At 32.8% G+C, this 27384-nt stretch overlaps 1 protein-coding gene across 1 annotated transcript in view; it reads left to right on the top strand.

Moving 5' to 3' along the window:
• Nucleotides 1-4285: 4285 nt before the first annotated feature.
• Nucleotides 4286-27384, top strand: part of LOC143226737 (ATP-binding cassette sub-family C member 10-like) — a 33221-nt gene continuing 10122 nt past the window's right edge. The window contains 11 exon segments of the mRNA XM_076458101.1: nucleotides 4286-5829; nucleotides 12961-13188; nucleotides 18220-18382; nucleotides 18618-18781; nucleotides 19874-20131; nucleotides 20789-20887; nucleotides 21851-22040; nucleotides 23085-23414; nucleotides 23634-23751; nucleotides 23974-24169; nucleotides 27144-27359. Of these exon segments, the coding sequence (XP_076314216.1) occupies nucleotides 5143-5829; nucleotides 12961-13188; nucleotides 18220-18382; nucleotides 18618-18781; nucleotides 19874-20131; nucleotides 20789-20887; nucleotides 21851-22040; nucleotides 23085-23414; nucleotides 23634-23751; nucleotides 23974-24169; nucleotides 27144-27359 (2649 nt within the window). The 5' untranslated portion in view covers nucleotides 4286-5142.

The raw sequence follows: 27384 nt of genomic DNA on the forward strand, positions 1-27384 counted from the left end.
ATGGCTTATATTGTTTTTAACACTTTGAAAACTACTAGAATGTTTTTTTGTTGGCCTGGCATGGCCAAGCGCGTAAGGCGTGCGACTCGTAATCCGAGGGTCGGGGGTTCGCGCCCGCGTCGCGCTAAACATGCTCGCCCTCCCAGCCGTGGGGGTGTATAATGTGACGGTCAATCCCACTATTCGTTGGTAAAAGAGTAACCCAAGAGTTGGCGGTGGGTGGTGATGACTAGCTGCCTTCCCTCTAGTTTTACACTGCTAAATTAGGGACGGCTAGCACAGATAGCCCTCGAGTAGCTTTGTGCGAAATTCCAAAAAACAAAAACAAGTTTTTTTGTTTGTTTGTTGTTAATCTCAAAGCTAAGTATTGGGTTATTCGTGTATTTTATCAATCGCAGGTAAATATACACACATACATAATAGGTGGCTCTGGTAGGTTTATGTATTAATATTTTGTAGTGCGTGTTAAGCAACCGGTAGGTCAAAGTTCATCAGAAAACTTGAGATTTGGCCTGAAGTCAGCACGTGTAATTTAACAGCTTTTACCCGTTGAAGTGTTAAAATGATATTTGCTATCATCTAGATTAATTCCTACTGTTATCAAAAGTGTTAAGATAAAGAAAGTATTTACGATTAACTCTAATTCATTATAAAATACAGTGAAAATATCCCGCGATAAATTCGATGATACAGAGTATAGATAAGCTACTTTTTAAGATACGAAACATACAAATGTTATATATATAAACAGTCCTTTTTTTGTGTTTTCTAATTTCAAGGTTCCAGTTCTTTATATTTTTAAGTGGGTATCCATTGCAATGTTATTATAAATTATAACACTACCATCTGAACCTTCTTTTCCTAATGAGTAAACCACAGTTTGAACTCGAGTGTAAAATTAGTCTATGTAAGGTGTGATCGTTGTATAATTATTACTACTTGTGGCCCATAACGTATAAATACAAAACTAGCTTTCCAGCTTCTAATTCCAAACACGAAAAGCTGAAAACAACTTGTAGTTAAAGTCTAGGTTACTTTGGAAAATTATTATCATTCATATTTAGACATACATATTATTGTAATTTATAGTTTTGGAACTTGAACAACATTCACTTGGAATGCTGTTGGGGTTCACTGAAACTAATTTACTACATCTTTAGATTTATAATTCTGTAACAGATTTTATCTGAAAATTGTGAAGTGTTAGTTGCGAGATTTTAGTTTATTGCTATAAATATTTTATTTACTTGTAATTGCTTTAGGTAAACTAAAGGTCAGTGACTTTAGCTTGAGCCTACAAATTTTTTGGATCCCTGGGCAATAGCCACTTTTTCTGTTAACTTATGGAATTGATATATATAGGTAAATTTAAAATTAGATACAATAGACTGAGTGTACTATTTGTGTGAACAAATGAAGCAAATAAGTATGTGAGAAGTCAGTCAGCAATCATTTTCAGTTTATGGGCACACCTGTACAGTCATTTTTATTTTAAAGGAAGGAAGTGCAAGCTGTTTTTTCTTAAAATAATTTATAACCAAAGTTGAGGCACAGAAATTAAAACACTGAATAGATTGGAGGATTAATTTTAAATCTAGCAAATGGGCAATAGCCATTCCAGAGCACATTTCTGCATTTTGTAAGATATGTAAAATATGTGAGAATATAAAACAGTATTATAACATGTATATTTAGAAGAGTAGTCTCTCATTGATGCTGATTGGAGTGTTAGTGTTGCTATGTTTGTTTATCTTAATATATTTATTGAGGTTTAATATTTTGCTACATGTTGAGATAAAAATATATTAAATTTTAGTTTCTAGTTTTCAGAAAGTCACTTTGAAGCAGTGGAAGAAGTTTTATTATTATTTCATTGGGATAATAAGTTAAAAAAGGGGATGTTTAGAAGACTTGGGAACATTTTAAAAATAAATTGATTTTAGTTCCAGAATCAGGATGGACATGTTCCCAAAAAGAGGAAAAGGGTGACAGGAATGATCAAACTAATAGGCTTACTATAGACATAAATGATAAAATTGGGATAAGTACAATATGTTTAAATTGATAAACAGATGGAGGGTTTTCCAGACTAGGAAAGTCAGAGGATTGGTTAGAAATGTTAGATATTCTAAAAAGGGTGAAGAGAAGTAGCTTGTTGATTGTGTTAAAATTTTTTTAACAGTCTATTTTTTCATGTATGTTAAATTTAAGAAAAGTATTAAAATAAAGCTTGTTCTTAACAAAGGATTTTGTTGGAGGCAGTGACCTGGCTGAATATTTACATGACCTTTTCTATTTTTTACAAGAGAAGATATCAGTAATATTCTTGACCATGAAGATTTTATGAGAAAAACTGATCTGATCCCTTGGTGTTAAGTAGAAAGACCTATCAATAACGGATATAGCAGTGGAACCAAGCAAGGTTTTTTAAAGGTTAAATACGTGAGTCTGTCTCTCTCATGGGCAGCAGAGTAATAATGAAGAGATTCACACGTAACATCTGTTTTTAAAGGGAGTAATGCCAGATGTCCTGAAAGTTATAAGACTAGTTAGTCCTAGCTTATAGTGTGAAAACAGTTCAAGAATGTCTGTTAAAAGAAATTTAACATAATTATTTAGTGAAATATGATATTATAAATGAAAGCAAACATGGATTCATCAATGGGAAATTTTGTCTTACTAATGCATTAGGAATTTTTTGGGACTTGTTACTGGACAGTGGAAATGGTGTGGACATAGTGTGCTCACATCTTCAAAAATCTTTTATTAGTGTACCATAAAAATTAGCTATGAAACTTGCATCAGTAAGATTGTTAGATGGAGGAAAGCAAAAGGTTGTTATTTAAGAATGTAGTCAGTATGAATCCTTATTACAAATGAGATACTTCAGGGATCAGTGCTTGGGCGTTTGATTTTCTATATTTACTTTAATGATATTGTTAGGGGCATAATTAGCAAATTAGTACAGTTTGCTCTGGCATTAAATTCTCGAGTGTTTCTTGCTCACTTACTAAATCATTACAACTTGACTTGAATCAACTGCCATGTTTGTCAAATATTTATTAACACATTGTTTTATTTTAATAACTGTGAATGATAAGTCTCCTTAGACATCGAAATAGTGCAATATTGCTTGTGGTAAAGTGAATAGAACTTGAAGGAGATACTTTAAGATATGTTGAGTATAAATCAGTGTACAGTTTTGGCCCCCTGGTATAGGAAAGTATATTGATTTATTGGAAAAAGTTCAGAAGAAGGTTACAAGGATGATTCTAGCAGTGGAAGAGTTATAAGGATATTGTTAATGTTTCTTTCTCCTCTTGAGAAAAGAAAGTTAAGAGGCAATTTATTGAAGTGTACAAGATTATCTGAAGGATTAACAGGATAAAGGCATCTGATTTTTTTTGTGCTATACAGATAGCTTTATTTATTGACAGTAGTTTAAGGGGAATTGATGATTTACTGAAAAAATGAAAAAGGTAGGTGTAAAAGGATAGCTTTTAATAATAAAATAGTTTCATGTTGTAAGAATTGTATGTTACTTGTGGGGTCTTTTTTGTAATTTGCCTCAAAGCCAATAAGATGTCAATTTTGTCTTTTTCTTGTCTCAAGAACATTGCCTATCAATTATTCTGAAACATTCTACTCAAAAAGTGTCTAATCTTTTGCCTTTACCTTTCCAATCAATTACTTTATAAATTCTTAAAATCTTTATTGAAAACTTGTGTGTTCTTTATGAAACTTCTAGTATTTTTTCATTGTTTAGTATTCTTCCTTTGAGTAAGAAACTTTTGAATATTTTTTCCTACATTAGGTACCACTAATGTTTTTTAAAAATCACTCAAACCTTTTAAAAGGAAATTTAGTTATGTAAAAAGTAGTTAAACAAGTATTTATGTTTACCCAAATTTTGTAAAAGATGTTAGCTTCTTTATTGTACCAAAATCTCTGTCAGATTTTTAAACCATAATCATAAAACCATTTTCTTTTGCTAATGGTAAATTGAGGATGGCAGAGCTAGCCCTACTGAAGAACCATAGTTAACATTTCCCTTTGAAACACAAATATTTCAGATCATCCGGTTTAATGTGTGAAGCTTGACATATCTGAAGACTTTGTATTATGAACAAAATATATACCCCGAACTTTATTGAAAATGCATGTTCACAGTTGTTTTCTTACTCAACCTGATTTGTTGTTAGTCATATCACTTCTTTCCTCCTGTGATTTTGAAGGGATTGTTTATTAAACTGCAAAATTTGTAATTTTTTTCCTTTTCTTTCAGGTATAATAAACCTAAAGAAATGGCCAGCTGGTACTGGTTGTGTCAGTCAGACTTGATGGTGTGGGAAGGAAACACCCTTGGAAAATGTTTTCAAGAGTTGGTCATTGTATGTCCAAGTGCTGTAGTAATGGCCATTGTATCTGCCTGTTACGTGGGTAGGAGTGACCACTGGGTTGTGAGACTTTCACATCAAAAGTGCATTATTTCCTTCAGAATTTTAATCACAGCTGTATTGTTTTTGTGTTCTATTGTTAAAGTTTTTCCTACATTTTTAGTTTCTAGTGACTTGTTATCAATGGTAGAGTATATTTCAGCAGCTGTATGTGCTTTTGGCTGGCTAATACACATTGGCTATCTTTTCAACTTAAGATCTCATTTGACTGAAAACACTCGTGGCCCAGTTTCAGTTCTTCTTGCTTGGCTTCTGACTTTGGTAGCAGCTGTTTTACAGCTTCGTGCAAGCCTACTTCGTGATAATGAATCTTTCCAAGGATTGCTGGAGAAATATGTAGATGAAATTGTAGTCGGATTTCACATTTTATATGCTCTGACTTTAGTGCCACGTGGCTTATCTGTGGAACTGCACTATGAAGAACTATCAGGAGTTATGAGCAGAGAACAACAGTCATCGTTAGACACACCAACGAGCAATTATGGAAGGTTCCGTGAAGACGAAGATCCGCTAGACTTGGGTGTTGCAGAAGATGACAGTAATATTCTATCCAAGTTAACATTTCACTGGGTACATAGCTTAATGAAAAAAGGGAGAGAAACAGCTGTTAAATACATGCAATGATTTATTCATTCTGCCAGCTTCATTACAGTCTCGAAATATCGACCTGTCGTTTTCGTCTCATATGCAATCTCTTTCTCTGGGAGCAGTTCCAGTTACCGAAGATGGTAATGATGATATAGATGAAGATTTTGATAGTAGTGGCACAGGTACACTTGTGAGACGCCAGAAGTTTTCATTGTTGCAGGTTCTTCACAGGTGCTTTGGAAAGGAATTTTATCTCATAGGTATGTTAAAGCTATTAGCTGATTCATTAGGTTTTGCTGGACCTTTAATGTTGAATTTACTTGTATCATTTTTGGAAAATAAATTGGAGCCAGCTAGCCATGGATGTTACTATGCAGCAGGCCTCTTCAGTGCAACATTCTTGTCTGCTATTTGTAGCAGTCAGTTTGGATATTTGATTACCAAAGTAGGGTTGAAGATTCGAGCAGCTATCATCACCACCATTTATCGAAAAACTTTAGGTGTTAGCAAGACAAACCTGTCTTCATTCAGCACTGGTGAAATTATCAATTTCATGAGTACAGATTCTGAACGAATTGTCAACTTTTGCCAGAGTTTTCATCAATTTTGGAGCCTGCCTCTTCAAGTGGGAGTGACTTTGTTTTTACTCTACCAACAAGTCGGGCTGGCATTTTTGGCTGGACTTCTCTTTGCTATTTTGATTATCCCCATAAACCGTTGGTTAGCCATTAAAATTGGTGTACTCAGTAAAGACATGATGGAACAAAAAGACAAGAGAATTAAGGTGAGAAATTAAATATTTTTTATTAAAAAAAACAACAGGACAGTTTAGAAATAAAATTTAAAATTTTACCAGAAACACTTAATCATGGTACAAAGTGTCCAGTGTCATGTTATATTGCATCCAGTTTGATTGGTTCATTATAATACTTCATTGTGTTTTGTTTTTATTGGCTCATTGTTTTGTTACACTTCATTTTGTATAATTTTGATTGGTTTATTGTTATTACACTTTATAATGTGTCATTTTGATTGGTTTATTTTCACATTTTACCATTTTGACTGATTTAATTGCTCTTCTAAATTTATGATTTTGAATGGCCTTTTGTTAGTTATGTATTGGGTCTACAGTCTCTACACACATGTTCTGTCTGGTTTGTCAGAATGGAAGTTGCTTTTCCCTTCTGTTTCCTGGGTTTGTGATGGAGAGCATTCGGACTCTCCTTCTATTGTGGACCAGATGACAAATCTCCAATTTTGGACTGGAGTTAACCAATTGATTGTGATCTTATGCACCCTCAACACCATGTGACATGTTCTATTACTTATTGGACTATTGTGTTTTTCTCCTTGTACTGGTGGGTGTGGTCTGAATGTGATCTTGTACGTTAGAGAACCTCATTCCATGGGTTCTCTTCAGGCACCTTCCAAAAAGAGTGATCATTAGTTAACTTTGCACCAGCCTATTCACCTTTAAATGTGGAATTCTGTTTGTTATGTGAGGAGTGGTAAGGTATTGTATCAGTAGTTAACACTTTTCTTTACTCACCTCACACCAAGGTATTGTATCAGTAGTTAACACTTTTCTTTACTCACTCACTCACTCACAATTCAAGGTATTGTATCAGTAGTTACCATTCTTTCTTACCCACCTACACTAAAGGTATTGTATCAGTAGTTAACACTCTTTACTCACTGGCTCACTCAAGGTATTGTATCAGTAGTTAAACTTACTTTTCTTTACTCACTCACACTAAGGTATTGTATCAGTAGCTAACACTTTTCTTTGTAGGTCACTAACACTTCTTTACACTTACATCTAAGGTATTGTATCAGTAGTTAACACTTTTCTTTACTCACACACTAAGGTATTGTATCAGTAGTTAACACTTTTCTTTACTCACCTACACCAAGACTAAGGTATTGTATCAGTAGTTAACACTTTTCTTTACTCACCTCACACTAAGGTATTGTATCAGTAGTTAACACTTTTCTTTACTCACTCACACTAAGGTATTGTATCAGTAGTTAACACTTTTCTTTACCTCACTCACACTAAGGTATTGTATCAGTAGTTAACACTTTTCTTTACTCACACTCACACTAAGGTATTGTATCAGTAGTTAACACTTTTCTTTACTCACTCACACTAAGGTATTGTATCAGTAGTTAACACTTTTTCTTTACTCACTCACACTAAGATATTGTATCAGTAGTTAACACTTTTCTTTACTTCACTCACACTAAGGTATTGTATCAGTAGTTAACACTTTTCTTTACTCACTCACACTAAGGTATTGTATCAGTAGTTAACACTTTTCTTTACTAACACTTTTCACTCACACTAAGGTATTGTATCAGTAGTTAACACTTTTCTTTACTCACTCACACTAAGGTATTGTATCAGTAGTTAACACTTTTCTTTACTCACTCACACTAAGGTATTGTATCAGTAGTTAACACTTTTCTTTACTCCTCATCACACTAAGGTATTGTATCAGTAGTTAACACTTTTCTTTACTCACTCACACTAAGGTATTGTATCAGTAGTTAACACTTTTCTTTACCCACTCACACTAAGGTATTGTATCAGTAGTTAACACTTTTCTTTACTCACTCACACTAAGGTATTGTATCAGTAGTTAACACTTTTCTTTACTCACTCACACTAAGGTATTGTATCAGTAGTTAACACTTTTCTTTACTCACTCACACTAAGGTATTGTATCAGTAGTTAACACTTTTCTTTACTCACCTCACACTAAGGTATTGTATCAGTAGTTAACACTTTTCTTTACTCACTCACACTAAGGTATTGTATCAGTAGTTAACACTTTTCTTTACTCACTCACACTAAGGTATTGTATCAGTAGTTAACACTTTTTCTTTACTCACTCACACTAAGGTATTGTATCAGTAGTTAACACTTTTCTTTACTCACTCACACTAAGGTATTGTATCAGTAGTTAACACTTTTCTTTACTCACTCACACTAAGGTATTGTATCAGTAGTTAACACTTTTCTTTACTCACTCACACTAAGGTATTGTATCAGTAGTTAACACTTTTCTTTACTCACTCACACTAAGGTATTGTATCAGTAGTTAACACTTTTCTTTACTCACTCACACTAAGGTATTGTATCAGTAGTTAACACTTTTCTAAGATTTTACTCACTCACACTAAGGTATTGTATCAGTAGTTAACACTTTTCTTTACTCACTCACACTAAGGTATTGTATCAGTAGTTAACACTTTTCTTTACTCACTCACACTAAGGTATTGTATCAGTAGTTAACACTTTTCTTTACTCACTCACACTAAGGTATTGTATCAGTAGTTAACACTTTTCTTTACTCACTCACACTAAGGTATTGTATCAGTAGTTAACACTTTTCTTTACTCACTCACACTAAGATATTGTATCAGTAGTTAACACTTTTCTTTACTCACTCACACTAAGGTATTGTATCAGTAGTTAACACTTTTCTTTACTCACTCACACTAAGATATTGTATCAGTAGTTAACACTTTTCTTTACTCACTCACACTAAGGTATTGTATCAGTAGTTAACACTTTTCTTTACTCACTCACACTAAGGTATTGTATCAGTAGTTAACACTTTTCTTTACTCACTCACACTAAGGTATTGTATCAGTAGTTAACACTTTTCTTTACTCACTCACACTAAGGTTAACACTTTTCTTTACTCACTCACACTAAGGTATTGTATCAGTAGTTAACACTTTTCTTTACTCACTCACACTAAGGTATTGTATCAGTAGTTAACACTTTTCTTTACTCACTCACACTAAGGTATTGTATCAGTAGTTAACACTTTTCTTTACTCACTCACACTAAGATATTGTATCAGTAGTTAACACTTTTCTTTACTCACTCACACTAAGGTATTGTATCAGTAGTTAACACTTTTCTTTACTCACTCACACTAAGGTATTGTATCAGTAGTTAACACTTTTCTTTACTCACTCACACTAAGGTATTGTATCAGTAGTTAACACTTTTCTTTACTCACCTCACACTAAGGTATTGTATCAGTAGTTAACACTTTTCTTTACTCACTCACACTAAGGTATTGTATCAGTAGTTAACACTTTTCTTTACTCACTCACACTAAGGTATTGTATCAGTAGTTAACACTTTTCTTTACTCACTCACACTAAGGTATTGTATCAGTAGTTAACACTTTTCTTTACTCACTCACACTAAGGTATTGTATCAGTAGTTAACACTTTTCTTTACTCACTCACACTAAGGTATTGTATCAGTAGTTAACACTTTTCTTTACTCACTCACACTAAGGTATTGTATCAGTAGTTAACACTTTTCTTTACTCACTCACACTAAGTATTGTATCAGTAGTTAACACTTTTCAGTACTTACACTAAGGTATTGTATCAGTTTAACACTTTTCTTTACTCACTCACACTAAGGTATTGTATCAGTAGTTAACACTTTTCTTTACTCACTCACACTAAGGTATTGTATCAGTAGTTAACACTTTTCTTTACTCACTCACACTAAGGTATTGTATCAGTAGTTAACACTTTTCTTTACTCACTCACACTAAGGTATTGTATCAGTAGTTAACACTTTTCTTTACTCACTCACACTAAGGTATTGTATCAGTAGTTAACACTTTTCTTTACTCACTCACACTAAGGTATTGTATCAGTAGTTAACACTTTTCTTTACTCACTCACACTAAGATATTGTATCAGTAGTTAACACTTTTCTTTACTCACTCACACTAAGGTATTGTATCAGTAGTTAACACTTTTCTTTACTCACTCACACTAAGGTATTGTATCAGTAGTTAACACTTTTCTTTACTCACTCACACTAAGGTATTGTATCAGTAGTTAACACTTTTCTTTACTCACTCACACTAAGGTATTGTATCAGTAGTTAACACTTTTCTTTACTCACTCACACTAAGGTATTGTATCAGTAGTTAACACTTTTCTTTACTCACTCTAAGGTATTGTAGTAGTTAACACTTTTCTTTACTCACTCACACTAAGGTATTGTATCAGTAGTTAACACTTTTCTTTACTCACTCACACTAAGGTATTGTATCAGTAGTTAACACTTTTCTTTACTCACTCACACTAAGGTATTGTATCAGTAGTTAACACTTTTCTTTACTCACTCACACTATCAGTAGTTAACACTTTTCTTTACTCACTCACACTATTGTATCAGTAGTTAACACTTTTCTTTACTTTTCACTCACACTAAGGTATTGTATCAGTAGTTAACACTTTTCTTTACTCACTCACACTAAGGTATTGTATCAGTAGTTAACACTTTTCTTTACTCACTCACACTAAGGTATTGTATCAGTAGTTAACACTTTTCTTTACTCACTCACTCACTAAGATATTGTATCAGTAGTTAACACTTTTCTTTACTCACTCACACTAAGGTATTGTATCAGTAGTTAACACTTTTCTTTACTCACTCACACTAAGGTATTGTATCAGTAGTTAACACTTTTCTTTACTCACTCACACTAAGGTATTAAGTATCAGTAGTTAACACTTTTCTTTACTCACTCACACTATCAGATATTGTATCAGTAGTTAACACTTTTCTTTACTCACTCACACTAAGGTATTGTATCAGTAGTTAACACTTTTCTTTACTCACTCACACTAAGGTATTGTATCAGTAGTTAACACTTTTCTTTACTCACTCACACTAAGGTATTGTATCAGTAGTTAACACTTTTCTTTACTCACTCACACTAAGGTATTGTATCAGTAGTTAACACTTTTCTTTACTCACTCACACTAAGATATTGTATCAGTAGTTAACACTTTTCTTTACTCACTCACACTAAGATATTGTATCAGTAGTTAACACTTTTCTTTACTCACTCACACTAAGGTATTGTATCAGTAGTTAACACTTTTCTTTACTCACTCACACACTAAGGTATTGTATCAGTAGTTAACACTTTTCTTTAGTCACTCACACTAAGGTATTGTATCAGTAGTTAACACTTTTCTTTACTCACTCACACTAAGATATTGTATCAGTAGTTAACACTTTTCTTTACTCACTCACACTAAGATATTGTATCAGTAGTTAACACTTTTCTTTACTCACTCACACTAAGATATTGTATCAGTAGTTAACACTTTTCTTTACCCACTCACACTAAGGCATTGTATCAGTAGCTAACACTTTTCTTTACTCACTCACACTAAGGTATTGTATCAGTAGTTAACACTTTTTTTAACACCACTCACACTAAGGTATTGTATCAGTAGTTAACACTTTTCTTTACTCACTCACACTAAGGTATTGTATCAGTAGTTAACACTTTTCTTTACCCACTCACACTAAGGTATTGTATCAGTAGTTAACACTTTTCTTTACTCACTCACACTAAGGTATTGTATCAGTAGTTAACACTTTTCTTTACCCACTCACACTAAGGTATTGTATCAGTAGTTAACACTTTTCTTTACTCACTCACACTAAGGTATTGTATCAGTAGTTAACACTTCTTTACTCACTCACACTAAGATATTGTATCAGTAGTTAACACTTTTCTTTACTCACTCACACTAAGATATTGTATCAGTAGTTAACACTTTTCTTTACTCACTCACACTAAGATATTGTATCAGTAGTTAACACTTTTCTTTACTCACTCACACTAAGGTATTGTATCAGTAGTTAACACTTTTCTTTACTCACTCACACTAAGGTATTGTATCAGTAGTTGACACTTTTCTTTACCCACTCACACTAAGATATTGTATCAGTAGTTAACACTTTTCTTTACTCACTCACACTTCCCACCCATAATTTCCTCTTCTGTCTTTTTTTTTTTTGTTTGTTTGTTTGCATAGTCTCAAAGTGATGATTGCACCGTCCAATATAGAGGGAACTAGGAGGGTGTGTTGCATTCCTATTGGTGGAGAGTTCTCACATGCTACAATGCCACTATATCACTTGTAAACATAATTTGGGTTGGGAGCCTCAAGACTAGTGGCAAATAAAAAATTTGTTTACAGAGGGCAGTAGAAAGTGAGAAAAGCTGTTATGTTAGTGGAAGTAAGTATATATCTGAAATACATTTCCAGTGCAAGAATATGTTAACCTTTAATTGGTTTGTTATCACACTTCAATGGGTATCATATTGATTATTTTATTATTACACTTCTAAATGTATAATTTTAATTAGTTACATTTCAATGTGTATGATCTGTGATTGGTTTATTTTCATACTTCAATATGTATCATAATGATTGGTTCATTGTTACACTTTTAAATGCATGAGTTTAATTGGTTGAATTATAATGTGTGTAATCTGTGATTGGTTTATTATTTACATTTCAACATGCAAGAAAGCTGAAGTATATCTCAAGGGTTAATTTGTCAAAATCCAAACTCAGTATAGAGAGACAAGCTACTGAAGTTATGGAAGTTTACTCTGTGATTTATAGTAAATTCAGTACTATGAACTCGGCTTTTGATGGCTAACATGTGCTGCAGTATTAAACTACAGAAAACTAATGCTTGTTAGACTGAAGAATTTAACCAGATTTCTTTTGGCAAAAACAAATGACATGGATACAGAGAAGTCATCAAATTATAATGAACTTGTTGGTTGAAATTCTGATACTTTGTGATGGGACTACAATATTTTAAATTTTTATCTTGTTTTGGTTTTGTTGTTATGTCACATATTTCATTTTTTCCAATTATTGACTTAAAAAGATTTCATTTTCAATTTATATTGGAAATTTATATGAATTTTTATCTCAAATTTATTTAAACTGTTTTTTTTTTTTTAACTACATAAAATATCTTTTTCACCTGTTTCTATTTTGGTGTGTTATTTTTGTTTCATAGTGTTTTTACTTCAAATGACAGCTGATGAATGAGTTCCTCTCTGGGATTCGAGTCATCAAGATGTTTGCATGGGAGAGGATCTTTGCTGCCAGAGTCCAGGCAACCAGGAATGAGGAAATGAATTTGCTGAAAGCTAGAAAGTACCTGGATGCCTTGTGTGTCTATTTTTGGGCCACAACTCCAGTTCTGATATCAGTATTAACCTTTAGCACATATGTTGTTATGGGAAATCAGTTGACAGCTGCAAAGGTATGACAGATAGATAAGTGTTGCCTTTTAAAGAACAGAATTGTTGGGAACTAGATTCTTGAATTTCTTGTTTTGTAGAGATTGAGAATATATGTGGCATAATTAAATTTTTGTTTTGAATCTATAGAGAAGATACATTTCAGATTCTTTTTCAGATTATCTTTGAAAAATTAATTATTTAAAAGTATATTAAATTGTTTAAAGCTCTTTCAGTAAACTTAGAAATCATGACTAATATTTCTAAAAAGAAGCATTTTGTTGTTACTTTATTTCATATGCTTATGACATTTAGAGAGATGAATATACCCAACTTATGTGAATCTCGTTTTTACAACCCCCTTGAGGTGGGTTTCTCTATGTTATAAGAGGGGATCTTCCACAGAAGGTTATGTAATTTCAAATTTTGGTTTATCTCCTCTGGAACCTGAACATTGACCCACGTGTTTGCCATGTATGGTGCCCCTGTGAAGGGGAGAAGAGGATCCTGGTGGTTGAGGTGTCCAACCCTAACACACATCTGTAGACTTGAATTCCTGTGGATGGGTGGCCTTGATGTGCCCCCCCCCCTTCCCCAGAGTCAGTCAGCTGGTCCACTTGGGCTAGGGTCAACCAACTACCAGTGTTGAACGTTTTCAGCAGGTGTTGTGGACATTGTGTCTGATCCTGGTCCTGATGTTTGGGTATAGTGCTCACAAAACCATGGCATTGCTGTAACATTCTTGCTTGGCATTGTAGTGAGTACCCTTGTAGGAGTCCATGGTGGGTGGGGACAGTGGGCACTGAAATGTTCTTATTTTATTATGGATATCCCTATTTATGATAAGAAAGAAAAGTGAAAAAACAGAAAAATAAACAACAAGTTATTGGAAAATGACGAAGTATGAACAACTCTGTTATAACAGTCACCATCAAAATCAGACTCAATACTTCGATTTTGATCCTGCATTCATAATCTAAGAAATATTTAAGGCAAATGTCCCTCTTTTTGATTCAAAAGGAATTAGAGGGGCTTGCTTGGTGTTCCATTTCTCTTTAACATCTACTTCTATCCAGTTTTTCTGGATACCAGGCCATGTTGGTATTCACAGGAACGAGCTTGCTGACACTGCAGCTAAGTTTGTGTACTCTGGTGCTATCGCTGCTGTGCCTGTTCCATACGTGGACTACGGCCCTGTATTCAAGGCTCAGCTCCGTGCCTGTTGGCAGTTGACTGGGAATGAGTGATATGATAACAAGCTTTTCCAGATAAAATTTGCTGTGGACTTGGGCTGCTTTCTTTCTGTGAGGATCAGAAGGAAGACATTGTTCCTACTGGGCTACACATTGGTCACAGTTTTTTTAACTCAACATTTTCTTTTGTCTGGGTCTGATGCACCAATATGTTGCCTGTATGATACTCAAGTTGCAATAATCCACATTTTACTATCATGTTGTCATCACGACCATGAGTGATGGCATTATTTTAGACATGTTTTTATCATGCTTTTACCCCTTATGTTGGGCAGTGTCATTGGCAATGGTGATACTGTCCACCTTCCAAATGTTTTTAATTTTTTAAGGACCATTGGCATTTTTAATTCTGTTTAAAGTTTTAACTGACAATGGGCCACTGTTGTTGTTTTCTTAACATAATTTCCTTTTACCCTCTATAATATCTTCACTGTTATTTTATTTTTTGAATGGTTGTTTGGCTTAGATAGCCAAGTTGCTTTGCACCATAAAATGCCAAATAACATTTTTACAGGTATTTTTCTAATCTGGGAAAAAGAACAAAAAACATCCAAAAATAAACTTGGAAAGAGAGAAAATATATTCAGCACTTATAGTAGGAAAAATCTGTTAAAAATAAGAGGAATGATCAACAAGTCTGCTGTATACAAGCTATATGGATAATGTGGACTGAAAGTGCTTTAGTGATGTTTTGGTGATTGGTATTTAAATTTAAAAGTTAACGTGGCCTGAAGCACTTAGGTATAGAAACCAGACAAAAGGTACAATGAATAAACTGTTTGATTAATCAATAATTACTCATCAGTCTTCCTGCATACAGAACAGTGTAACATTATTCATCAGTCTTCCTACATTCAGAACACGGTATAACATGTTAGTCATCAGTCTTCCTACATTCAGAACACGGTATAACATGTTAGTCATTAGTCTTCCTACATTCAGAACACAGTATAACATATTAGTCATCAGTCTTCCTACATTCAGAACACAGTATAACATATTAGTCATCAGTCTTCCTACATTCAGAACACAGTATAACATGTTAGTCATTAGTCTTCCTACATTCAGAACACTATAACATATTAGTCATCAGTCTTCCTACATTCAGAACACAGTATAACATATTAGTCATCAGTCTTCCTACATTCAGAACACAGTATAACATGTTAGTCATCAGTCTTCCTACATTCAGAACACAGTATAACATAGTCATTAGTCTTCCTACATTCAGAACACAGTATAACATATTAGTCATTAGTCTTCCTACATTCAGAACACTATAACATATTAGTCAGCAGTCTTCCTACATTCAGAAAACAGTATAACATATTAGTCATCAGTCTTCCTACATTCAGAACACAGTATAACATATTAGTCATCAGTCTTCCTACATTCAGAACACAGTATAACATATTAGTCATCAGTCTTCCTACATTCAGAACACAGTATAACATATTAGTCATCAGTCTTCCTACAGTCAGATCACTGTATAACATATTAGTCATCAGTCTTCCTACATTCAGAACACAGTATAACATATTAGTCATCAGTCTTCCTACATTCAGAACACAGTATAACATATTAGTCAGCAGTCTTCCTACAGTCAAATCACAGTATAACATATTAGTCAGCAGTCTTCCTACATTCAGAACACAGTATGGTTTCTGTTGTTATTCAGTGTCGGAGAGTTTACTAGTGAAGGAAAAAATTAATTTTCTTGAGTCACAAATGATTGTCAGTTGTTGATATACTTGCAGTCAAAAAAGACCAATGTAATTTGGATGTATATGTATGTTTTTATAGTTATTATAAGAAGTGCATCATAACATGCAACACTGTTGTGTCTTCTCAAAAAATGAAACATTTGTAAACCTGTTGAGTTACAGTGTTATGGTAAATGTTTTTAGTTACTTTTGATCTTTTTCTACCGTAAAGCAGGTTTTTATTTTAGTGTAAATCTGAATTCCCCCAAGAGGTTTCTACTGTTGTAAATAGAAAGCTCTACCTGTATGCCATCTTTGGAAGACACTGTATTTAATTAGTCTCATTGAAACTAGTGAGAATGATATATTTATGAAAAATCTTTTGTACATATTGCAAACTGTTGTGTCTGTTTTGTACATATTGCAAGCTATTGTGTCTGTTTTGTACATATTGCAAGCTATTGTGTCTGTTTTGTACATATTGCAAGCTATTGTGTCTGTTTTGTACATATTGCAAGCTGTTGTGTCTGTTTTGTACATATTGCAAGCTGTTGTGTCTGTTTTGTACATATTGCAAGCTGTTGTGTCTTTTTTTTGTACATATTGCAAGCTGTTGTGTCTGTTTTGTACATATTGCAAGCTGTTGTGTCTGTTTTGTACATATTGCAAGCTGTTGTGTCTGTTTTGTACATATTGCAAGCTGTTGTGTCTGTTTTGTACATATTGCAAGCTCTTGTGTCTGTTTGTACATATTGCAAGCTCTTGTGTCTGTTTGTACATATTGCAAACTGTTGTCTGTTTGTACATATTGCAAGCTCTTGTGTCTGTTTGTACATATTGCAAACTGTTGTGTCTGTTTTGTACATATTGCAAACTGTTGTGTCTGTTTTGTACATATTGCAAACTGTTGTGTCTGTTTTGTACATATTGCAAACTGTTGTGTCTGTTTTGTACATATTGCAAACTATTGTGTCTGTTTTGTACATATTGCAAACTATTGTGTCTGTTTGTACATTTGTCTGTCCCCTGTTTATGATTGCTTTCCATGCTGCACGTGCAGGTAAATCTCAACATTCACTTTTGAAATGACTGAACACTGTTATCCACATTTTAAAGTGTCATTAAACAACAATAATAAAAATGTATGTTATTGTTGAGTGGTTCTTAGCATGACTGAAATACTCAACAATTACTTTTTGTGGTGGGTGTTACAAGTATCTCAGAGATTTGTTCTCATTGAAACAAAGACTGTCATACAGTTAACCTTTTTAAAGTCGATGGAATAATTTAAACTGATAGATCAGCTTAAAGTTTTGGTCTCACTGGGGATGGGTGTTTTTGCTAGTATGTAAATAAAACTAACTAGTTGGTAAAGTTATTGTGTTTTTTCAAGAGTAATTATCAAACAGCTGTTGGAGGTAACTTTTGACTTTTCAGCAAAAGGATTTAAAATCTTTATCAGTTAATTTTTTTCTTTTGCTGTTCTTATCACTAAACAATAATTTTTTTAAAACTGTTAGAGTTTGATGCTGTATGTTAACTTATTCAAGAATTAAATATTATCATGTTAAAAACACTACATTGAAATGACAGAGATTGAAAACTAAATTTGTGATTTTTTCACATCAAAAATGTGGCATCTTTTTAAATTTGAAATAATAGTGCTAAAAACTTGTAATGGAAATGATTTTAACATAGTGATGTATATACTGAGATTCCACATTATACAGGTATTTGGTGACAGCAAAAATATGAACCGTGTTTTGGAATGAATTTGGTAAGATTTCAGTTCATACAAATATTAATGGTAGTTAAAACAAACCAATGTTATGGAACTGATTTTACAGCAGAGAGCACAAAATTCTGAAGTGAAGATATACATTTTATGCTCCAATGTGGACTATGCCAAGTCCAGTTAAAGGTTTTCCTTTTCATTCCTTAGTTTTGTTATCATACAATATGTTGTCAACAACTTTAGTTGGTGTGTGTCTCAGACAATGTCTTTATTTAAAATTTTTAGTTCTTTCTAATTTTTTTAGGGTTAGGGAGTTTTCATTGTTTCGAATGTATTCTTTTTTCTAATTTTATGTCTCAACAGGTGTTCACCAGTGTGGCTTTGTTTAACATGTTAATCATGCCACTCAATGCATTCCCTTGGGTATTGAATGGCCTCATGGAAGCTTGGGTTTCTTTGAATCGTGTACAGAAATTTCTTCAGACACAAGACTTGCACCTGGATGAATATTATACAGATTCAGGTGGTGAGTTGTACAAACTGAAATTATTTTTAAGCATTTTTTAGTAGAGCTAAATCATGTTTATAAGATATAAATAATTGCAACTATGTTTCATTAAAATAAACTCACTTGTGCATCTAATACTGACTTCCTTCTAGTTTTGGTTAAATCATGTATAATACAATAAGGGTTATACCTCTCATTATTTATAGGGTATTAATTACTTTGAGTTGTATATATTCCTTATTTTTTTATACAGTCTCTGATTCAAAGATTGTTGTTGAGAATGGGTGCTTTTCTTGGGTGTCTTTGGACACCTCTAAACATTCCAGTCACGAGACTTTGAAGTCCTTTGCTGGATCCAGTAGTTATGAGCATGAAAACCAGTTTATATTAGGCCCTGTTGATCTGAAAGTGAAAAAGGCAAGTTTTTCCTTATTGTAAGCATCTCTGTTTGTATTTCATAGATTCTCATAACAGTATAGACTTCAACATTCATTCCACACTTCAACCATTGAAAAGAACAAAGAATTTATCACAAATTATGAGAAAACTTGTGGTTTTGATAACTCCAAAAGGAATCTCAGTATGGGATAACTTAATTGTGTGACAACAGCAACTTTATATTTTGTCTGTTTTTGTATTTTTGGACTTAAATTGAGTGTCATTTAACCTGTACAAACTGAGTACTGAAAAAATTAAATAATTATTTGTGTGTTACAAATTCAACTTTTTCTTCAATACACCAGATGACACTTGATGGCATTTATGATGAAGCAAAGAGTAGTGACATTTTATATAATGCATAAATGACTGATGTTCTGGCAAGAGTTACATTAATCTTAGTGAAGTAAAAATCTCCCATACTTGATGGTTTAGTGATGTCAGCGACATTCATGTAGGTGGATTAAGGGTTAATCATTGGAGTTATATTCATCTTGGTAAAGTAATTGCTAACCCTATTTAGTGTAACTGCTTTAAAAACACTCTTATTGAGAGAAGTTAAATTTGTCTTAGTGAAGTAATAGTTAGCCACTAGCTAAGTGGATATAGCTGTAAGAGCACGTTTTTTTAGAGAATTAAAGATTCATTTGCTAACAGATGATTGACAGGAAAAATAAGGAATAACCAGATTGTCTCTAAACACTAGCCAAACTGGTTATTTTTTATTTTGTAAGACTTATAAATGGCTTATTGACAGGTGACATTTTTAATTAAAATAGTAAAACTGGACACTGAATGTATTTTTATAAAAAAAAAGTGTTAGTAAAATATTTTTAAATTTAAGGAGTTTAAAAAACATATTTTACTGAATTTTATGAGTGAACACTAATTGTTCCATGGCAAGGAAAGTTAACAATAGACACGATTATCTTCACTTTTGTAATTCAGGTTAAGGGTCTTGAGATTATTGTTTGTTTTTCTCATTGAAGGGAATGTATATTTTGTTTTGTCAGGCTGTAGTGTACTATATTTCAGATAGGTTCTACAATCCATTCTCCAAATTGTTTTTAGGGACACCTGATTGGGGTAATTGGAAAAGTTGGAAGTGGGAAGAGCTCTCTGTTATCTGCCCTTGTTGCTGACTTGGTGTGTAAGAAAGGCTATGTCCGTATTCACCAAGGAGATATCAGGAAGGGGATTGGTTATGTTCCTCAAGAGGCTTGGATTCAAAACAGCACGGTCCGTAGTAACATTCTTTTTGGAAAGCCATATAACGAGAAAAAATATAAGGGTGTGTTAGAAGCTTGTGCCCTTTTGGATGACTTGAAGGTACGTACACTTATTGCAAATGTAACTACTTCATATTACTATGGATATTTATCAGTTTGGGAGGCTACCTAAACCAGTGTTTTCAGTGATAAGTTACTAGGTTCTGAAAGTTTAATTGTCTATCTTATGTTGCATTAGTTTACTCTCCTTCAGAGTGTGTAATATTTTTATGTTGAAAAGTAATTTTATTTTTGAACAATTCATAATATCATTTCATTTTTATTTTTTTTTTACAATTTATAATGAAATTTCATTTTGAGAATAATGGGGAAGAAATCATGAAAAACTCAGAAGTGACATAATTTCAGTTAAAAAACGGATTGTCTGAGAGCAACTGGATTTCATTTGAATCACGTTGAAAATTATATTCATTTATCGGAAATGGTTAAACACATTTCAGAACTGCACAAAAGACATTCTGTGTGGTTTTGTTGTTTACAGTCACATACTGATCCATTAAAAAAAACAACCCAGAAAGCACACTTCAGACTTATTCTGTTGTATGAATCAATGTGGTGAGATTTAGTTCCATCTGGAGTAGTAGTTTTTGTAGGTTAGGGATATTATGTTTGGGTTTCATTTGTGTGATTTTTTTATGCCAAGTAAATTGCTTACATATTTATGTTTTATTTGTGGTAAGAGGTAAATGTTTCTCAGGAACTCCATGCTGGAGATGAAACTGAAGTTGGAGAAAGAGGTATCACATTAAGTGGTGGACAGAAGGCTCGAATTGCTCTGGGTAGAGCTGTATATCAGGTTGGAGAAATAATAGTGGAAACTTACTTTAGCATTTTCATGAAATTTCTCATAATGTTTCTTTTTAATAAATTAGATACAATTTCTGAAGTATTTATAAAGTTGTAAAACAACAAAAAACAAACTTATCCTAGATTGACTAGTAAAACTAAATATAGCTTTTGTACTTGTTTAAAATAGTGTTTATTTTGCTAGTAACAGATAAGTAAAAAAGGTACTACCATTTGGGGGTGAGTAAGATGAAACTTACCTCTTAAAGTTAGCATTCCTGCCCCCAGTATGGTAGAGGCACTAATTAACACGACATTGAACCATATCGGTAAACTAAATTTGCTGTGACTATTGTGGTTTTATATGCAGTTCAAGGTGTACATTTGCAGAAAGTAGTGCCATGTTCTTAAATGACCTTATTTTTAACCACGTAGTACCTAATTTTCTTATTTTTATTTTTACCTTTTTCTTATTTTAACTGGGAGAGCAGTCACCTTCCAACAACAGTCTGCAGGTGGTGAAGGGCAATATAGGTGTGGGACATTGTGGGTTTGAGTACCCATATCTTGCTCTTCTAATTTCCAGTCTAATTGTGTGTCTTTCTTATGTGAGACTAGCAAATTGGAGGTTAAGACTGATAGACAGTGTATCCCCACTGCAATGTGAATCCTATTTCTGTAGTCACCTCCAAAACCGAGGATACATTTTATGATCCCACGTAGTAGCTTGTATCCTACAATCTTTTTTAAAAAAGTGCAATATATTTTGTTTAATTTTAATGTGTTTTGTTTTGACTTAAATTATGGTTATAATATATGTATTATTTTTTTAATTTACAGTTGCAGACTTGTTAGGTGTAGTTAAACATATTTTCCATAAAAAAGAATGTGAAAGAGAAAGAAATCAGTATTGTATTTCAAGACTTCTCTTGATTCTGTAATTAAATAATGACTTTGTTGATAATTGTTTTAGGATTTTGACATATACCTTCTTGATGATCCATTCTCAGCTGTGGATCCTCATATTGCAGAACATTTATTTACATGCTGTATCCTGGGGCTTCTAAAGGACAAAACTCGAATCATTTGTACACATCACACTCAGTTTTGTCAGAAAATGGACTTTGTAGTATTGTTGGAAAAAGGACGGGTAATTGCCCAAGGTATTTTTTATAACAATGCTTTGTATGTTTTAATTATTGAGAGCTTGCAGGTTTGTTATAAAACTAAAAACTTTAAATAAAAATTGTTAATTGTTAGGCTTGTTCACACTTGAGGTACTGATACTTTTGAAGGCCAGATGGGAACTTGTGTCCTTACATGAAACTTTGGTGTTTAATTGGACACTACATCATCCATTCAGAAACAAGTGGAGTATATTCTTCACTCAGCCTTTACTATGCACTGCAGCATCCATTCAGTGTCTTTGTAATGTATAACAACCCATTCCTGTGTTACAATGAAAATGTCGCAAACATTTCAGACTTCAACAGCTTTTGAACATTCTTATCATTGGCCATCTTAAGAAATCAGAAAAATTAAGAGGAAATGTTATTTCATTTGTTCTTATTTCTGTAGATCATGTCATATGCTTTTTAATGTGATGATTTAACATACGTAGATGAATTGTTTAGTTCATTGAGCTTCATAAAGTCTTGGATAAAATGATAACACTGTTTTACTAATTAAAAAACTAACACATTTATTAAGTGTGTTTTTAAGTAAAAAGAGGTTCTTGTTTTTCATATTATTTTGTACTAAGCAATTTAACTCTCCATAACTTGTGTTCAAGTACAAGTATCAAAAAAACCTGGCATGACCAGGTGGTTAGGGTGTTGGACTCGCAATCTGGGGATCTCTGGTTTGAATCCCTGTCCCGCCAAACATGCTTGTCCTTTCATCCATTGGTGTGTTATAATGTGACCTTCAATCCCACTGTTAGTTGGTAAAAGTTTAGCCCAAGAGTTGGCAATGGATGGTTTTTAACTAGCTGCCTTCTTTTTAGTCTTACACTGCTAACTTAGAGATGGCTAGCATAGATAACCTTTGGGTAAAATTCAAAACAAACAAGTACTAATTACTGTTCATTCTCAACACAATTGTAATTGTAGTGAATCTACAAAGTTGTTTTGTGTTTACTATGTTTAGGACTAAAATACTAATTATGTGAGTGCTAACGTGAATTAATAATTTTTTTTTTAATGTAGGATCCCCATCACTAGTGTTTCAGTCACATCCCATGTGCAGTTTTAAAGAACCAGAATTTGGTGATGAACCATCAACAAGTAGGATGAGCTCTGACAGTCCCAGGTTTTCTTTTCGGTATCCAGAGAATTTAACCCCAGAAACTTTGAGTGTGGAAAGTCTAAGCCTTATTAGTTTGACTGGCTTCGGTGATGATCGCAGAGTTGATCGGAGCGTCCAAGATGAAGAACGGGAATATGGCACCGTTCAGTTTCATGTATATAAATCTTTTTGGCTTGCTGTGGGCCATGTTTTAGGTCTTTGTGTCCTTTTTGCACTGCTGTTGATGCAAAGTAAGGTTTGTTTAAATTTGTAGTGTAACAATACTTAGATTAAATAAATCACACTTCAAGATTCCTTAGTAATTTAATTAGATTTATCAACAGCTGTGAGAAGAAAATGGGTTATGGTGCAGATATGGTCATTCTTTACATATGTAGAAGGAACATAAATTTTTTAAAAATAAAATTGACAGATAATCTGCACTGATATATTTAATATTTCTCATCCAGCATCACGAACTTTGTCTGACTGGTGGCTGGCCTACTGGATATCTCACACTTTTGAGGGTGGTTTTAACTTCACTGACAATAACCACTCACATTCAGACACTATAGATAATTCATTGTGGTAAGTAAATTATCTTATTATTTGAAAAGAATAAACTTAATCTTTAATAAAACTTTTATGATTATTTCTTTAGGTGATATTTATCTCATCTGAAAGTGATAATAAAATTGAGAAAAACTAATCACAGTATCAATTTAACCTTCTTAAGATTTCTTTGTAAATATATTTTTAAAAAAATATGTGGTGCACATTAATTGAATTTGTTTTTATTATTTTTCACAGCTTTTCTAAAGTCTTGGGTAAGAACATGACAAATGCAACATTACCAAATGATAACCTTACATTTTATATGGTGGTGTATGGTTCCTTGGCTGCAGCCAACAGTGTCTTTACTCTCTTCAGAGCTTTCTTATTTGCTTATGGTGGAATTTGTGCTGCAGTTATTTTACATGATAAACTCTTGTGTAACATCTTGAAGGTAAGCTGTAAAGTTTGGTTTATTGTTATAAAGATTAGTGATAAGCTGTATATTTAGTCTTATGAAGATCAGTGATAAGCTGTATATTTAGTCTTATGAAGATCAGTGATAAGCTGTATATTTAGTCTTATGAAGATCAGTGATAAGCTGTATATTTAGTCTTATGAAGATCAGTGATAAGCTGTATATTTAGTCTTATGAATATCAGTGATAAGCAGTATATTTAGTCTTATGAATATCAGTGATAAGCAGTATATTTAGTCTAATGAATATCAGTGATAAGCAGTATATTTAGTCATGAATATCAGTGATAAGCAGTATATTTAGTCATGAATATCAGTGATAAGCAGTACATTTAGTCATATGAATATCAGTGATAAGCAGTATATTTAGTGTTATGAAGATCAGTGACAAACAGTATATTTAGTCTTATGAAGATCAGTGATAAGCAGTATATTTAGTCTTATGAAGATCAGTGATAAGCAGTATATTTAGTCTTATGAAGATCAGTGATAAGCAGTATATTTAGTCTTATGAAGATCAGTGATAAGCAGTATATTTAGTGTTATGAATATCAGTGATAAGCAGTATATTTAGTCATATGAATATCAGTGATAAGCAGTATATTTAGTCATATGAATATCAGTGATAAGCAGTATATTTAGTCTTATGAAGATCAGTGACAAACAGTATATTTAGTCTTATGAAGATCAGTGATAAGCAGTATATTTAGTCTTATGAAGATCAGTGATAAGCAGTATATTTAGTCTTATGAAGATCAGTGATAAGCAGTATATTTAGTCTTATGAAGATCAGTGATAAGCAGTATATTTAGTCTTATGAAGATCAGTGATAAGCAGTATATTTAGTCTTATGAAGATCAGTGATAAGCAGTATATTTAGTCTTATGAAGATCAGTGATAAGCAGTATATTTAGTCTTATGAAGATCAGTGATAAGCAGTATATTTAGTCTTATGAAGATCAGTGATAAGCTGTATATTTAGTCTTATGAAGATCAGTGATAAGCAGTATATTTAGTCTTATGAAGATCAGTGATAAGCAGTATATTTAGTCTTATGAAGATCAGTGATAAGCTGTATATTTAGTCTTATGAAGATCAGTGATAAGCTGTATATTTAGTCTTATGAAGATCAGTGATAAGCAGTATATTTAGTCATATGAAGATCAGTGATAAGCAGTATATTTAGTCATATGAAGATCAGTGATAAGCAGTATATTTAGTCATATGAAGATCAGTGATAAGCAGTATATTTAGTCATATGAAGATCAGTGATAAGCAGTATATTTAGTCATATGAAGATCAGTGATAAGCTGTATATTTAGTCTTATGAAGGTTAGTGACAAGCTGTATATTTAGCATTATGAGGGTTAGTTACATTTTATGTGTGATAAATACTTGGGATATGATCCACTTTTTGTTGTGAAGCTAGTGATAAATATTTTTACTCACCCTGTGGAGATGAGTGATAACTCGTAAGCTGTTATTAACAAGAACAAATTATAAGCTTCTTTCTAGTATCCTGGTTAATGGTGTTTTATAATATGATGAGGATGAGAGATAACTTGTTTCTTAGTCTCGTAAAGATTAGTGACAATAACAAATAGTCACAAATTAGTGATTTCTCCAATAACAAATAGTCACGAATTAGTGATTTCTCCAATAACAAATAGTCACGAATTAGTGATTTCTCCAATAACAAATAGTCACGAATTAGTGATTTCTCCAATAACAAATAGTCACGAATTAGTGATTTCTCCAAGCCTGTTCCATTGGCTATGGTTTTGCTGAATAGTAGATAGGGACAATGGGAATCTCGTTAATCCTTGATGTCACAAGGATTAGTGGTAAGTTGTTTTCTAGTGTCCTTAGGATTAGAAGTCAGTTGTTTTCTTAGTATGACAAGGATTAGAAGTCAGTTGTTTTTCTAGTATGACAAGGATTAGAAGTCAGTTGTTTTCTTAGTATGACAAGGATTAGAAGTCAGTTGTTTTTCTAGTATGACAAGGATTAGAAGTCAGTTGTTTTCTTAGTATGACAAGGATTAGAAGTCAGTTGTTTTCTTAGTATGACAAGGATTAGAAGTCAGTTGTTTTTCTTGTGTCACAAGGATTTGAAACAAGTTGTTTTTTTTAGTGTAGCAATAAGTTATCTTCTATTACCATTACTTACCAAACTTTTTCATAAACAGTTTTATTACAGGTTACTCTTACTAATAAGCCCATAAAGCTTTCTTTATTAAATATTTTTAATCTTCCAAGAAGGAACATTAAGATTTATGTGGCATTCATGCACACAGAGAAAGATGGAAGGAGAAAATATATTTACAAAATATATCATTTATTTTAAATATTTGATAATATTACACAGAAGTGACTCCGAAGTATATTAAGTGACAAGATGTCAGTTCACCATGCTCTTCACAGTTTGATGCAGTTCAAGAAGTCACATAATGGAAGAGCTGATTTATGCACAAATATAGTCAGTAGAAATAAAAATATGTGCATTTCAGTAACATTTTAAAAGCTTTTTACCAGGATAAAAGTAAAGAAAGACAGTGTTCCAATTTAGGACATTGGTAATAAATTGACCACTCAAGTGTCTGAGATAAAAGGGAACAATTATTTGATACCTTTTGTTCATAACAGTGTTTTTCATTAGCCGTTCTAGTCAACAAACACAGATGTTTATTTTGAAACAATTCTGTTAATTACAGGGTATTTGTGAAAAATATGTTGGCTTAATATATTGAAAATCTTGGCAAATAATAGGCATTAATGTAGAAATAATACTAATGTTTTGGTGTAACTAGTGGTAACCTCTGAATAAAAAAAAAAAAAACTTTATTACTATATTTGTTGTAGACAGAGCTGTGTAACCACTGGTTTACAACTTTATTTCAATTGAAGAAGATAACTTAGAGCAACTTCTTACAAAATTAATAACTTTTTCAGGCTCGAGTCACATTTTTCGACGTTACTTCGTTGGGTCGGCTGCTTAACCGGTTTTCATCAGACCTCTATACTGTAGATGACTCTCTTCCGTTTATAATTAACATTCTTCTGGCCCAATTCTTTTCTCTGATTGGAACACTAGCCATCACATGTTTTGGTTTACCATGGATTATATTGCTATTAGTTCCTCTTGGGGCTGTTTACTATAACATTCAGGTAGGTTCATCTTGTGTTTCATGCC

The sequence above is a fragment of the Tachypleus tridentatus genome, chromosome 9 (assembly GCF_004210375.1).
Source record: "Tachypleus tridentatus isolate NWPU-2018 chromosome 9, ASM421037v1, whole genome shotgun sequence".
NCBI classification, from domain to species: Eukaryota; Metazoa; Arthropoda; class Merostomata; order Xiphosura; family Limulidae; genus Tachypleus; species Tachypleus tridentatus.